Genomic DNA, 15,414 nt, shown 5'->3' on the forward strand with positions numbered 1-15,414 from the left:
TGTTCCATTGCTTTGTAGTTCAGGAAAGTCATCATATAAATGAACTAACCTTTCGAAGCTCACCAGTTACCACTTATCCTCTTGAGACCAGACCTCTCAGCCCCAATGGAGAACTTGTTTTTCTTTTATCTGCCAAGTCCTGAGTGTCTCCTAAGCGCCAGGCACACTGGGCACACAAAGGTGAATGGGCAGCTCTCAATGTGGTGGGAGAGACAGACATCATCTAAGAATAAATTACTGGTTTATTTCAGTGCAACAGTAGGTGTATTGACAGGCAGGGGAACCTACTCAGGGAGGGTCAGCTCTGCTGGGGGAGACCTAAGAAGGTGGTAGAGGAAATATTTAGGCTGAGTGTTAAATTATAGGCGATCCTCCATCAGGAAGAAGGGCAATCCTGGCAGAAAGAATAACATGTACATAAGGGTACAGCCTGGAAACAGAATATTTATGATGAGTGACTTCAGAGCTTTCTGGTTTTTGTTTAAGTGACTTTAGCTTGTTTTGTTAATTTAGTTGTGGGGTTTGTTTTGTCTTGTTTTGTTTTGTTGGCGGGAGAACATATAAAGAGATATTCATCAGGGAGCAGACATACCTAAAACAAATTTCCTTAGGCACTCAGGAGGAGTACTTTAAGTTGTTTTGCAGATTTAGTTTCAAGGAGGAAAAAAAAACAGCAAAGACTGGAAAGGAACTTAGATCATTTAATTCAACTTCCTTGTTTTTTTGGACCTGGAAACTGAGTCATACATGAATGACAGCACAAAAATATTCTCTCCCCCAGTGCTAATGACAATAGCAGTTGTTCAAGGGAAGGGAAAAAGGAGTTTCCTTCTTTAAGTTAGTATGTGCAGGTGAGGCTGAGGGCGCAGAAAGACTGTCCTCTGAGAACCGTGGGGACTTCAGTTGTTTCTTGCCAGGACTGTCGCTCCTGGAATGCCGTATTCAGTGAAGGGCAATAAGAAAATCCAAACTTGCCAAACAGAGACATTAAGACTGAGTATCTTCCTTTCATAGAAAGATGTAGCAGAAGTTGAACAGCAGCTCAAGTGACTCAGTGTCTGTGGAGAGATCATTAGCTGACCCATACAGATCCTTCGCTAGGTGGCCTGCTGTACCTGGAGCTGAGGTGCTCCGAGCCACATCCAGGTTATTCGGGTCGCTTAGCCATTCACGTTCCGCCCGCCCCGGCAAGGGCCTGTGGCTCTTTCTGACAGTGCAAGGCCATAGGAGAGATGGTCCGTCCGAAAAATCGCTGCCAATTGAATAACAATCAAATGGTCATAAATCCTCTCAGGATTCCTTATTTAAATCAGCGGGTGAAATGATGAGACTCTTAGGAGTACTAGGTTGTTCTAATTTGTAAAGGGTGTCTCTGGTATAAGTGTAGGGAGTTTGCCTTTTGTATTGAAACACCGGACCCTAAAGCTACAGGTTGTTATTTACTCTGAAACATGTTTGCTTGATGATCTGGCAATCTCTGTTTTAAGGGCCTGGGCCATAACCAATAATGACAATCCCGTAGTAAGTTCAAATAAACACTTAAATGCCAACCTTAAGAGAGTCAAAGTCTTTAGTGACAAATTCGCAAAGCTTAAAAAGTAGAAATTAATGTTACCTATCTGCCAAATTTTGCTTTTGACATTAGGAAATAATGGCTTAAATTTTTTAGGCTTTTGGCAGTAAGTAATGGAAGTAAGATATAGATGAATCCAACTGTTTAAACATTTTTTTTTATTAGTTTTCTTTATTTCTGAGAGGCAGAGTGCATGTGGGGGAGGAGCAGAGAGAGAGACGGGGGGAGACACAGAATCCGAAGCAGGCTCCAGGCTCTGAGCTGTCAGCACAGAGCCCGACGTGGGGCTCGAACTCACGAGCTGTGAGATCATCACCTGAGCTGAAGTCAGACACTCAACCGACTGAGCCATCCAGGTGCCCCAGATGAATCCAACTGTTAAGTTTACCCTGTGTTCTAGATTTTATGATGACCATAGTTTGGTAAACGTTATGTTCTTCAGGTTGATGAGAACGGAAATATTCCTGTCATACAAGGGTATAAGAGGGAAAAGGGCAGGCCTGGCACCTGGCCTTATGGAGCCTTAAGAGTAGTGGAAGAAATAAGCAAAAAGCATGGAAGGAGAAAAAGAAAGGAATTACAAGTTGTGATCAGTGCAGTGAAGGGAGCCAAGAGGCTGACATGGAGACTGAAAGAGGGTCTACTTGAAGTGTGGGGGTCCTTCACTCTCTGAAGAAGTGACCTTTAAATGGAAAGTTCTAGAAGGAATTGGGTTTGTGAATGATGAGTGTGGAAAGGCTCGGGGTTGGGAGGGTACAGAGGGAGGAGTAGTAGGCCGTGAGGTTGGAGAGGTGGAGCCTAGGGATGGCCGGGGGCTGGGGGGAGAAAGTGGGTTCTGGAGACATCATCTGAGCCCCTGAAGCAAGCTTTGTTCCTAGACACGCCATTAGGTGAGCCGATAAATAATTGTTTTGCTTAAACTATTTTCAGTTGGAGTTTCCTTCACTGTGGGCAAGAGTCCTAATCATATAAGGGACAGAATATTTGAATTCCCTGGAAACACCTTCAGCTGGAGTTGCTATATGTAGTGTTCATGCCTTATTCATTCAGAATGAAGTATTTTTGTGTCATTATATTTTCCCCCTGGCCCTGCCTGGATCTGATTCCTTGGACTTGAATTGTATGTGTACTTTCAAAGCCATTATGTACAGTCAGTTGGGACTCACTTGGTTGGAAGTGATAGAAACGTAAGGTACACGAGCTCACACCACGAAGGGGGATTTATTGGGTGGACACCATTGTGTGTCACTGACTCAGCGGACAAATGGAAAACCAAGCCAAGGAAGGGGCCGAGGATGCGGCTGGGACTCAGGAGCAGCGGGAACCAACCCCCCGAATGCTGCCAGGACTGTCCCAGTGTTTCTTCTCCGTGTTCAGGCTCCGTCTCTCTTGCTGCTTTCACTACTTGGCAAAAAACATAGCGGCCAATTTGCAAAAAGTGAGCGGTCTGCAGACATGCTTTGTCTGCTCACAGTGCTTTTCAAAAGTGATTTAATTGTTAACATTGAAAAAGGGAGTTTCACATAAAATTCCAAATGTCCGACATCTCTTAAAGAAGCAGAAGTCTGACATCCCTAAATTCCAGCAACCGGCAGGCACTTCTCTTTGGAAGGGCAACACACTGTCTAAAGGACCACAGGGCTGCTACTCCTCTTACTTCTGCCCCAGGTGCTCCCTGCCCCAGCTGTAGCCATCCTGGACCCAGCTGCTTGGTTTTGTACCCAGACCCTGGCCTGGGTCAGGTGCCCTCCTTGGGATCAGTCAGTTTCTCCCAGGGGATAGGGCCACATACTGAGCTGACATACCTTATCTCCCTCACCCCTTGTCCTGTAATAACCATGCAGATGGCAGAGGGGAGCAGTTTCTAGAAAAAGGGTGCTAGTCTGACAGTACCTGAAGTGATGTATTTGGAAAAAGTTGTATGTTATTTAGTGAATTTTTTTTAAACTCCTTTTTACCAATGTCCTTTTGCCCAAAGGGCCTGTTATTCTTACACGCTTAACACTTTAAGTGGTCCTCTGCTTTTTTATTTTGGAGGAGTGCTGGAGGACTTCATAGAGGCTCTCGTGACAATTCAGTCCTGTGAATGTGGCCATCAAAGCTAAGCATCTCACTTGGAATTTATGATGTAACATGGCTTATCTGTTTGTTTTTAATGGATGATTCAAGCTAGGATTGCAAAGGGTTGCTACAAACGTACTCCCAATCTTACAAACCTGATTTAGTAAAAAGTAAAAGTTAGGTATTGATAGAATTTGGTAAAGTATATACAAAAAAACTTATCCTGGTTTCTAAAGTTTCTGTTTTGTTATGAACTGTGAAAATCCAAGAATGCATTTTCAAATCAAAATCGCTTTTTTTGTTTCTTTTCATGTGTTTCGTTATTTGAAGTTAGCACGTCATTTTAAATCTTTATTATTTTGTCCTATCTGGTAAAATTCTATGAATTCCCAAGACAGACAGTCTTTTAAGAACTTTGTTTCTCGGGGCGCCTGGGTGGCTCAGTCGGTTAAGCGTCCGACTTCAGCTCAGGTCACGATCTCACGGTCCGCGAGTTCGAGCCCCGCATCGGGCTCTGGGCTGATGGCTCAGAGCCTGGAGCCTGCTTCCGATTCTGTGTCTCCCTCTCTCTCTGCCCCTCCCCCATTAATGCTGTGTCTCTCTCTGTCTCAAAAATAAATAAAAACGTTAAAAAAAAATTAAAAAAAAAAAAAGAACTTTGTTTCTCATTTACTTAGGGCTCCCCTATTTCTGAAGACTTTAAAAGTGCAGAGTGAATATACGGAAATTATTGTGCTTGAATTTGAAGAATGACAGATCAGTAGAAGACACTAGTATGATCTGGGGACTCAGGGCAGAAAGGGAGGTGCTGTCAATACACACTGGCATACTCGTGTGTACAGCCCCTCATTTTACTGGGTACAGCTGTTTACTAATTTGGCGTTAGATGCTAAGAAATAAGATTCCATGTCGATTTCAACACCAATGGAAATGGCATCTACTGGGTAGACCGTGTCATGGCGTTTTCCTTTTTCATGATTCAGCATTCACAATCCCTGCAGTCCATCTGTTTCCTGTGTTACTTCATATTTGAAAGCACTGTCTTTTGGGGGAGAGTTCTTCATGACCCTAATTTAGATCAGATTGTTTCTAATCTGGATTGTAACAGGAAGTGGTATGGATTTGCCTTGACACGTAATAGTACTCTGCTTGTTAAAATGCAGATTCTGATTCGTAAGTAATGTATGGAGGCACTGTAAGACCATGCAAATACTGTGTTCCTCATCCAGGTCTCCCCTGTAGATTTAGCATCTATTAATGATTCTTGCCTGAACCAATCTTTACTATGATAGTTGATTTTCCATATGAATTGTTTGAATGTATATGAACTTTCATATGAAGTTGTTTCCATATAAATGTTGATTTTCCAACTCAGGTGCACCCTCTATAATGTGTCAGTCTGCTTTTGGTGTTCTCCTGGAAGCAAGAGTCCTCCCTCTTCCGTTGTTTATTTAATATTTATTATAGGTATGGATTCACGAATTCCTAATTTTTCAATGGTCTGTTTTCATTAGTGCCCTTAATTATTTTGGTGCTTAAATTGTCCCAGAATTAGGATTGTCCTCCTTTTTTGATTGTTATAGAGAGGATTAAAAACATGGATAATATTTTGGGAGACTCAGGTATTATGATTATGGCCTATTAGTAGTATCTAGGTTACCTTAAAGTTATACTAAAAAAGTGCTAAGTGCAATTCTTTGCATGTGGATAGTATTTGAGAGTTTCCCATGTGCTTTTGTGGACGTGTGCTACGTAGGACACTTGAATTTTATGAGGAGGACTGAGTAAGCGTTCCTCTGCATTTTCAAATTGTCATTTGATTTTTTTTTTGACATTCCCATGATACAGACAAGGTGGCATTTTACTCTATCTACCAACTTATTTTCTCCTAGCCTCAGTTTAATAAAAGACTAATGATTATATTAGCCCAGAATATTAGTCTAGAAACTGCTCTTTTCCTCCTAACACACATTTGCGTGATTTATATATTGTGATGTGCTTTAAAAACTTCACTTCTCAAGTGAATGTGTTCTGGTCTTGAATTAATGCTGAGTGGTAGAGGGCCCTATCTCAAATTAATGTATCATAGAATATGACATAGAAAAAGCACTCCCTAACCCTTGCCTGCCTGCTTTTTTTTTTTTTTTTTTGCCTTGCCTCATTTTTATGAATAATGCTTTTTTTAGTTTGGCATGTCTTGTTTGGCATGTCTTGTTTTTCTGTATGGGAATGTGTGTGTGTGTGTGTTTAATTTTTTTTTATGTTTATTTGTTTTTGAGAGAGAGAGAGAGAGAGAGAGAGCACAAGTTGGGGAGGGGCAAAGAGAAAGGGAGACACAGAATCTGAAGCAGGTTCCAGGCTCTAAGTAGTCAGCACAGAGCCCAATGTGGGGCTCGAACTTATGAACCGTGAGATTGTGACCTGAGCCGAAGTCGGATGCTTAACCGACTGAGCCACCCAAGGCGCCCCAGGGAATGTGTGTTTATTCTTACAGATTCAGTGCCTTACATGCTAACTTGGGCTGGAGGCCACACCCCACAATGGTTTCCCATTTTCTCCAGGGTATGTTTCTTAAGATAGCATCTTAGGTCCATTTGTAGGTGAACATGGGTGTCTTTTTTTTTTTTTTTTTTTTAATTTTTTTTTCAACGTTTTTTATTTATTTTTGGGACAGAGAGAGACAGAGCATGAACGGGGGAGGGGCAGAGAGAGAGGGAGACACAGAATCAGAAACAGGCTCCAAGCCATCAGCCCAGAGCCTGATGCGGGGCTGGAACTCACGGACCGCGAGATCGTGACCTGGCTGAAGTCGGACGCTTAACCGACTGCGCCACCCAGGCGCCCCGAACATGGGTGTCTTTGGAGACTCCTCACCCTGTCACTTCCCCACTCCATACCTTATGCTTCAATATTATGTGGTACCTGGTACTAACTGTGATGTGTGATGCCTTTGTTCCTTTGCTTGTGCTCTGAGTTATGCTTGGAAAGCGCCCCTCAATCACCCCATCTGTTGAGTGAACTCTTACTCAGTTTTGAAGCCTTTCCTGATTCTTTTTTTCCAGAGTTCATTGTGCTTTCCATTATACTTTGCACCATCTTCATCACCGCATGTGGGAAATTATATTAACATACTTTAGTTGTATGTCTTTCCTTAGAGATTAAGTTTTCTAAGGGCAGAGGCCCGCAGCTTGGCACAAAGTAGCACTTAAAAGTTTTTTTTGCACAAAAATGGATCTAACTGCAGAACTTTTCTGTTACTAGGTAGAGACGTAGTGAAGGGTGTTCATTGGTGTGTTTCTCAAGTGCCCTGTAAGAGACTTCTGGCCCAAAGGGAAAGACATGCCAGGACGTGGTGTTATGGACCCAAATTCCCCTCTTGGAAGATCAATGTTGTAGCTTCATGTACTGGCTATGAACCCATGAGTTCATTGAAGTGATTTAGGAGGATTGCAAACTGCTTAGAGAGAGTTCTGAAATTATCAGTGAAGGCAGCAGTGGGGCAAGGGGTGGGGGTGGATATGATTGCTTTGTAAAAAAATGGGTGTCTACACTGAAGTCAGGGATGAAGTGTCTTGATGTCTACAGCTTACATGGAAACGCAAGGAATAAGATGGATTGACGGGTAGGGAGAGAGACGCCAGTTGACGGGGTTTGTGGTAAAGCACATGGGGCAAAACGCAAACTGGAGAATCTGGGTGGTGGGTATGTGGACTCACCCTGCGGTTCCTTTAACTTTCCTGAAAGTTTGAAACTTTTCATAACAAACTGTTGGGAAAAAGGATACTTGTATTATTTTTTAGAACACATTTATTGGCTGCGCGTATCAATCACAAACATTAAATCTTCAACACACGCTTTCTAAGCCGTGCTGATTTGTTTTCTTCCTGGCATCTCTCTTCCTCTCTTTGTCTAGTTGGTGTCTTTAAATCCCAAGTCTTGTGTTGCTCCCTTTGGGAGAATTTCCCTGACTTTCCAGGGTGATTTAGATGTCTCTCCTCAGTGTTCCCAGAGCACCCCTCGCATCTCACTTCTGCTGTGGAATTTGTTTTACCTGTGCTGTGATCTGTCTGAACCACTAGACTTGGAGTTTCTTGAGTCAATGACTCTGTTTCTGGAACACTTTTGGTAGAAGTGAAAACAAAAACAACAACAATTAGTAGACTATCAGTGGCTTAAACAAATATTATTTATTCCCAATGTCAAGAGCCCCGAGGTCAAGGGTTTGCAGTTTCCAGGATCAGTTTGGTGCTGGGCACTTGGTTGGCCCTTCTGCCTGTATCCTGTCTTTCCCTTCATCGGGTGAAGTTGACCAATGCAGTCGTGTGGATTGGAAATATCCACCATGGTTATTTCAGTTTTTGAGCTTTGAGCACAGATACTCTGGCAAATATCTTTGGACCTATTGAATAGTTTTCAGCTCATTTATTATGGTTTCTTCTAGAGAGATTGACTTTGTGTTTTGAAAATAGCAGCTCAGAATTAGATAGATGTCTACATGGGTTTGAAAGCCTCCCCTACTCCAACCTGGAAAATTCTTTCTCCATTTTCTTACAACTGTAATAATTCACAGAAGCAAGGTTGCTTCGGAGTGATTGTGTGACACATGGATGGTCTGGAGGTCCCAGCCTCATGCTCCAGGATTTGCTTTCTGTGGAACACTGGTGGACCAGAAATTAGGCCAAAAGCGGTTTCACTTTGCTAAACTGAAGCCTTTAGGGGAGGCCCACGCCTTACCCCATTTATTCTATTTTAGTCACAATTCAAATGTGCTTAATTATCCAGTTAATTGCTTAGAACACTTATTAAAAGGCACATAATTAGAAAAGGAGTGGTGGAAAGAAGGCCTGGCATAGGCAATAAACTAACGGTCCGGGGGGGAAGGGGGCAGCACAAGCAGACATGCGATCCTACTCCCAGCAGCCTTGATGGTCCTTAAATCATCAAGGAAGGATTTCATTATGTTCAGTCTTCTCTAAGAAGACAGATGGAGATAATACGTGAGCAGTAACATGCCAAACTACATGACTATGATCTTAAATAGGTTTTAAATATAGGATTATATAGATTAGAATACTGGCAGGAAATCTACTGCTAATAAGCGAATATCTCTGGGTGGTGGAATCATAAGTGATTTTTTTTTTCTTTTTGAAAGATAGTTTAGATATTTCCTAAATTTTCTGTTGAGCATTGAAAGGGTTTGGAGTGTGCCACCCCCAAATATGCCACTTTGACATAGGATTATTTCGAGCTGAAGACAGTTGAAAACAGACCAAAATAAAATTCTCTGCCTCCCCGCCGCGCCCCTACCAGGAAGGGCAGGGCCATTCTGAATCACCTGAGACAGCTCTAGGCTCCTACCAGCCCCGAGAGGGCACCAGAGGAACCTGCTTAGCACACTTTACTCACTAGCCCTTATCTCGTCTATCAACTTCCCTTAGATAGTGTTTGTCTTCCCACGCTTTGTTGCCCCTAGAAGTGCAAAGTCTTGTTTTTTGTTTGTTTCTTTGTTTTCTTTTGTTTTGTTCGTCTTGTCACTTCTCCGAAATGTATTATTATTTTGTTAAGATGCGATGTAAGCTGAAGTTCTGACCACCCCCTTGAGTTACTCATCACTGAATTGTGTGTGTTTGTGAGATGTACACAGTAATAAGCTTCCATTTGTTTTTCTCTTGTTACTCTGTGTTTTGTCAGATCTGCAGGGCTCCAACCAATGAGCCAAAAATAGGTGGAGAAAAAATCAATAGTTTTTTTTCCTCCTCCCCTATGGTTTTATTATTCTTCGTTTTAAATACTTAAAATACATTAGACGTTCAAAGGGGTTCTTGTTCAACTCCTGGTCTTTTGATAATGTTGTTTTTCTAGCATTTTGATTTTGCCTTTGTTAAAAATGCTCAAATTATGCTTTTTATAATAGCTGTCTGAAAAGCCCTACTTGTTATGGATGTGAACTACCACGTATGGTGATTTTCTTAGGTGTTTCATAGGTTGGAGCTGTGGGCTCCTATCTGTGGATTTTAGCTATGAGTATCCTGGTCTGTCTTACTGCATGTTGTGTCCCCAGAGAGGTTTTGTTTGTCACTCTGCCTTGTGTTCCAGCACTGCGACCAGACTCGGACTGCTTTTTATGTTAACTTCTTGGCTTTGGAGAAGTGCCATGGTCACAGATTTTCTGGGTACACTTCCAATGCAGCTGGGGCTCAGTCAGATAAGCTTCTTTGTCATTGTCCCCTGTTGGTCAACAAATGTTTTTCTAGTACATCCTTTACCTGAAGGTGTGTTCCTCCAAGGGTCTTGGCTTCTCTGTTCTCAGTTGAGAAAAGGTGTCAGTTCTGACTCCCACGTGGCCTGGGCAGCTGGTCCCTCAGCCCTGTGTGTTTGCTAAATCCTAAGTTATTGTGAACAGCAGCTATTCAAGACTGCGGGAACAGCAGCTCTCAGGGCCCTGATGTTTTTCACCCTACCTTGGGGATTTCTTCCTTTCTTTTGAGCTTAGCTGTACATGTAAGAGAAGTTCTCAACGTTGGGTGTCCACTATAATCACCTGAGAAGCTTCTAGAAGTCCCCATGCCAGGCTACATGCTGGGCCAATTCCATCAGACTCTCTGGGGTGGGACCCATGCATCAGGATGTTTTGGTTTTTTGTTTTTTTTTAATTTTTTTGATGTTTATTTATTTTTGAGAAAGAAAGAAAACAAGTGGGGGAGGGACAGAAAGACGGGGAGGGACAGAGAGAGAGGGAGACACAGAATCTGAAGCAGGCTCCAGGCTCCGAGCTGTCAGCACAGAGCCAGATGCGGGGCTCGAACCCACAAACTGCAAGATCATGACCCGAGCCAAAGTCGGACACTCAACCGACTGAGCCCCCAGGCGCTGCATCAGAATGGTTTCAAGGCTCCCCAGGGGATTCCGTTGTGCAGCCAAGGATGGAAGCCACTGATTTAAACCAATGTTTTATTTATAAATCAACCAATGGATGATTTATGTGTGTACTGTGTGTATAAATTTATTGTTCTAGTGGGGATGTTGTCAAGTTCCTTTGTCAGCAGTAATGGAAATAGGGGCCTGCCATATTGGAATTGGAAATTTTTTTTTTTTTAACGTTTATTTATTTTTGAGACAGAGAGAGACAGAGCATGAACGGGGGAGGGGCAGAGAGAGAGGGAGACACAGGATCAGAAGCAGGCTCCAGGCTCTGAGCCATCAGCCCAGAGCCCGACGCGGGGCTTGAACTCGCGGACCGCGAGATTGTGACCTGAGCTGAAGTCGGACGCTCAACCGACTGAGCCACCCTGGCGCCCCTGGAAAAAATTTTTAAACGTTAGGACGTTAATGGGGCGCCTGGGTGGCTCAGTCGGTTGGGCGTCCGACTTCGGCTCAGGTCGGGATCTCACGGTTCGTGAGTTGGAGCCCCGCGTGGGCTGACAGCTCAGAGCCTGGAACCTGCTTCAGATTCTGTGTCTCCCCCTCTCTCTCTGCTCCTCCCCCACTCATGCTCTGTCTTTCTCTCCTTCAAAAATAAATAAAAACATTAAAAAAGATTTTTTTTTAAATGTTAGGATGTTCAAGTCTGCTGGAAAGGAAACCAACCTTTATTAAGTTCCTAGGGGGTGCCTGGCACTGTGCTTAGGTCTCTCATCCTCAGGAGAATCCTGCAAGGCAGGTGGTGTTTGGGTTTTGCGGCTTGGAGAACTCAAATAGTTCTAAGTCTCCCAGCTCACAAATGGCAGACCCCGGCTCAGGCCCAGGAGATGCCCCAGCCTGCGTCCTTTCCTTACTCTGTGGCATATGTGAACTAGGCTTTCTCATACAAATTGGTTAAAATAAAAATTGGTACTGGAGTTAAAGTAAATTCCATTTACTATTAAATTTACATATTTGGAATACTTCATCTTCCCACAGTGCCTGGGATTCCCTCCTCTTTTTATCTCACATCTGAGGAGGTTAAACTGATTTTGATCAATGGTCATTATAGGGGAACTTAACTCATTTTATTAAAAAAATTTATTTTTATTTTTATTTTTTTTTATTAAAAAAACTTTTTTTTAACGTTTATTGAGAGAGAGAGACAGAGCACGAGCAGGGGAGGGACAGAGAGAGAGAGAGAGGAGACACAGAATCTGAAGCAGGCTGCAGGCTCTGAGCTGTCAGCACAGAGCCTGATGTGGGGCTCGAACTCACAAACTGCAAGATCGTGACCTGAGCTGAAGTCGGCCGCTTAACCGACTGAGCCACCCAGGCGCCCCAAAACATTTTTTTAAAGTATTTATTTTGAAAGAGAGAGTATGTGTGCGTGTGCATGTGTGAGTGGGGGAGGGGCAGAGAGAGAGGGAGAAAAAATCCCAAGCAGGGCTCCACACTGTCAGCTCAGAGCCTGATGCAGGGCTCGAACCCATGAAGCATGAGATCATGACCTGAGCTGAAATCAAGAGCCGGATGCAACCAGCTGAGCCACCCAGGGGACCCCAGTTTAACTCATTTTGGTTCACCACTTTAAATACACTTGAAGGAAATAATTTCGTTCTCTTTCTTTTAGCTCCATCGTGTGCCACAAAGGGGTACTTACTATAAAAACTGCATTTACTGATCTCCTTCCAGAGTACCTCTGTGGCCCGCGTTGGGGGCTGTGGGAGTGTGTGTATCGGGAGGCAGAGGCACAAGGGGAAGTGAGCGGTGAGAATAAAGCGGGCGAAATTGAGGTCCCTGAGTGCTGTCTGTGGCACCAGATGACTTGGGGGGAGATCTGAAGGGTGGGACTCAGAGCTCTCTGGTCTCTCCACTTCAGAGAAGCGCCTTTGAGGATTTTTAGTGTCCGGTGTCCTCCCCACACTCCCCAGTGATCCAGGCACTGGGTGCCATTTTTTTCCTCTCTGTCTTACTTTCTTTCTGGCTCTGCTATGGTAAATGACTTCTGGGGTTGTTGGAGGGATTGTTTCATCTCTGCCCGGCACCTAGAAGCTTTGCTTCTCTGTTGGAATGTCTGGGTTAGGCTTTCCTGGCGCACACGGACTTCATTTTCTTTCAGTTGGGTAGACATCAAACTGCCTCTAAGTCTTTGTCTTGTTCCTTGGCAGCTCTTCAACTGGGTCCTCTGGTCGTGTGTTGCGACCTTAGACAACCGGCGGGATGGCCGCAAACAAGAGTAAGAGCCAGAGCTCCCTGGCCCTTCACAAGGTGATCATGGTCGGCAGTGGAGGGGTTGGCAAGTCGGCCCTGACGCTTCAGTTCATGTACGATGAGGTAAGACATGCCGGGTGCAGACGCCTTTCTTCATCGAGTCTGCTGTCATAGTGTCCCTCCTCCAGCTGTGTTCATGTGTTCAGTGCCCCATGTGCACGGAGGATCGTGGGGCGAATCTGTGTTAACGTGGTTTCCGAGTAGCTTTATAGGCAGTCTAACGAGCATGAGATCTGGGCTGCTGATTTTTGGTAAGTAATTTCAACTCTGGTGGGGATGTGAGGGGTCCCTGCTTTGCGTGACTTCCGGTGTTATCCTTTGAGCTTGCTTTCTGACAGGAGCAAGGGAAGAGGAGGGGACTCTTATACTCTTATACCGTTCTGAAGAACAGGTCAGATTTAGCTTTGTGACAGTCACTTTTAGCAGGTAGTGAAAGGGAGAGCTAAGCTGTCATAAGACAATCTTTTCTCTAGTGATGGGCATCAGGTCCTCTCTAGTTCTGCCATGCGGCAAAGTAAGGCTCACACCATCCTTGCCCCACATTTATGTCACTTAATGTGGATAATGGAACTGGGGCTGAGTCCAATGTGACAACACCGTTTTGATTCCCATGGCAACAAATGTCCCTGCCTGATGGCCGTCGGTTGGTACCATGGGCAGAGTGTTCTGACCGGCGCTCACGTCACGTTCCCATGGGTGTGTGCTTTACAGGATTTCCAAAAGGAAGATACCTGTCACCACAGTCGGTGAAGATCATTATCTGATCTTCACTAGACTTGCCCTCTGTCCAACTTATGTTGGGTGGTGTTGGAATGGCAATGGCCATTTTTGGGATGTAGCTGAGGGAAGTTGGGTTAAGGATATATTTAGCTGGGAATTAGTGTCTATTTATGTGGTTTGGAGTCACTTGGGCATGTGGTTAAGTTATTACTAGCCATTTCGCTGTAGGGATGGCTTCCCGGAATATTCCCACCACCCACTCTGCTGACTCACCTGGCACTGTGATGTGAGGTGCAGGGCCAGGAGGTTATCGTGGTGTGAGTGTGGTCCTGTGGCACCTGGTTCTGGAAATGTGTGGGCTGTGGAGTTCTCGAGAAACAAGGGTCGAGACGTGGAGCTAGAAACTGGTTGGGAAAGTTCTTCCAGAGCTTATAGTCTCTTCCAGGGAAGTTTAAGAGAGGTTTCTTAAATTTGACAATAGTCCTAAAACTTCTATTACTAGTAGTGTCACATCATTGTGAAGCTGAAGAAAATCCTTCTAAACTTTCAATAAAAGAGAAACTTGGACCAATTATGCTAGAGGATAAGACTAAATTGTTTTTCATCCTCTATAGGAAATATTACACAATCGTTGGCCTGTATGACGAGATAATCAAAGAGGATGCAGTGAACAAACAAACCAGTTAAGAAGGTATTCTAGAGTTATGCCAGGCAGTTAATTAATAAAAAATATGTTATTTTGCTGGATTTTGTGATATAAGTGGTATTTGTATTGGTTTTCTATTGCCATGTAACAAATTACTAGAAATTTAGCAGCTTGAAACAACACATGTTGGTTATCTACAGTTTCCAGGGCTTGGGAGTCTGGCGTGGCTTAGCTGGCTGCTCTGCCCGGGGTCCCTCAAGGCTGCAGTCAGAGTTGGCTGGGGCCGTGAGCCTGGCTGACGCTCAGGTCCTCTTCCAAGCTCTGGGTGCTGGCATAGTTCGGTTTCATGCAGACGTAGGGTGGAGGCCCACAGGTCCTTGCCACCAGGCCCTTTCCATAGGTGGTTCATTCCGTGGCACCTTGCTTCTTCAAGGCCAGTAGGAGCGTCTCTGGTTAGCTAAGACAGATTCTTATATAAGGAAATGTAATCATGGGGTGATCTCACGATCTTTCCCATATTCTGTTGGTTAGAAGCCAGTCACAGAGTCCTCTGTATTTAAAAGGAGAGTATCATACCAGGGGCATGACTCACTGAGGGTCACCTGAGGGTATATTTGCCACAGTATTGGTCTTTTTATTTTTATTTTTTAAATGTTTATTTATTTATTTTTGAGAGAGAGAGAGACAGAGAGACAGAGAGAGACAGAGCATGAGCGGGGGAGGGGCAGAGAGAGGGAGACACAGAATCCGAAACAGGCTCCAGGCTCTGAGCTGTCAGCACAGAGCCCGACGCGGGGCTCGAACTCACGGACCGCAAGATCGTGACCTGAGCCGAAGTCGGCCGCTCAACCGACTGAGCCACCCAGGCGTCCCAACGTCTGGAGATACTTTTGAGTGTCACAACTGGAGGGCAGTTACTACTAGCACCTAGTGGGTAGGGGCCAGCAATGGTGCTAAACACCCTACAGCACACAGGAGAGACCTCACAACCAAGAGTTATCCATCCCAAATAGTCTTGTCAATAGCACAGCTGCTGACGCTGCGGGAGACTAACTAGTAGGAGAGTCGAATCTGGATTTTCATTTTTATTATGTAGGTTTGTATGTGTGCGTATGGTTAAGTGGGGGTAGGGGGTGGGGAAGATGCACACAGAAGAGTTTTGTCCCTTCTTCCTCGTATCTTCAGAGAAACAAGGGAAAACTAGGCTTGATCTTAGTCTATTTTTTCATGGGCAAACATA

At 44.3% G+C, this 15,414-nt stretch overlaps 1 protein-coding gene across 2 annotated transcripts in view; it reads left to right on the forward strand.

Moving 5' to 3' along the window:
• RALB (RAS like proto-oncogene B) overlaps positions 1-15,414 on the forward strand; it is a 44,040-nt gene that overhangs the window by 11,432 nt on the left and 17,194 nt on the right. For both annotated transcript variants that reach the window (XM_049616224.1, XM_049616223.1), the window contains one exon: positions 12,706-12,871. In XM_049616224.1, coding sequence (XP_049472181.1) covers positions 12,758-12,871 — 114 coding nt within the window. In that variant the 5' untranslated portion in view covers positions 12,706-12,757. The remainder of the gene's footprint in view (positions 1-12,705; positions 12,872-15,414) is intronic.

This window comes from Panthera uncia (assembly GCF_023721935.1).
Source record: "Panthera uncia isolate 11264 chromosome C1 unlocalized genomic scaffold, Puncia_PCG_1.0 HiC_scaffold_3, whole genome shotgun sequence".
NCBI classification, from domain to species: domain Eukaryota; kingdom Metazoa; phylum Chordata; class Mammalia; order Carnivora; family Felidae; genus Panthera; species Panthera uncia.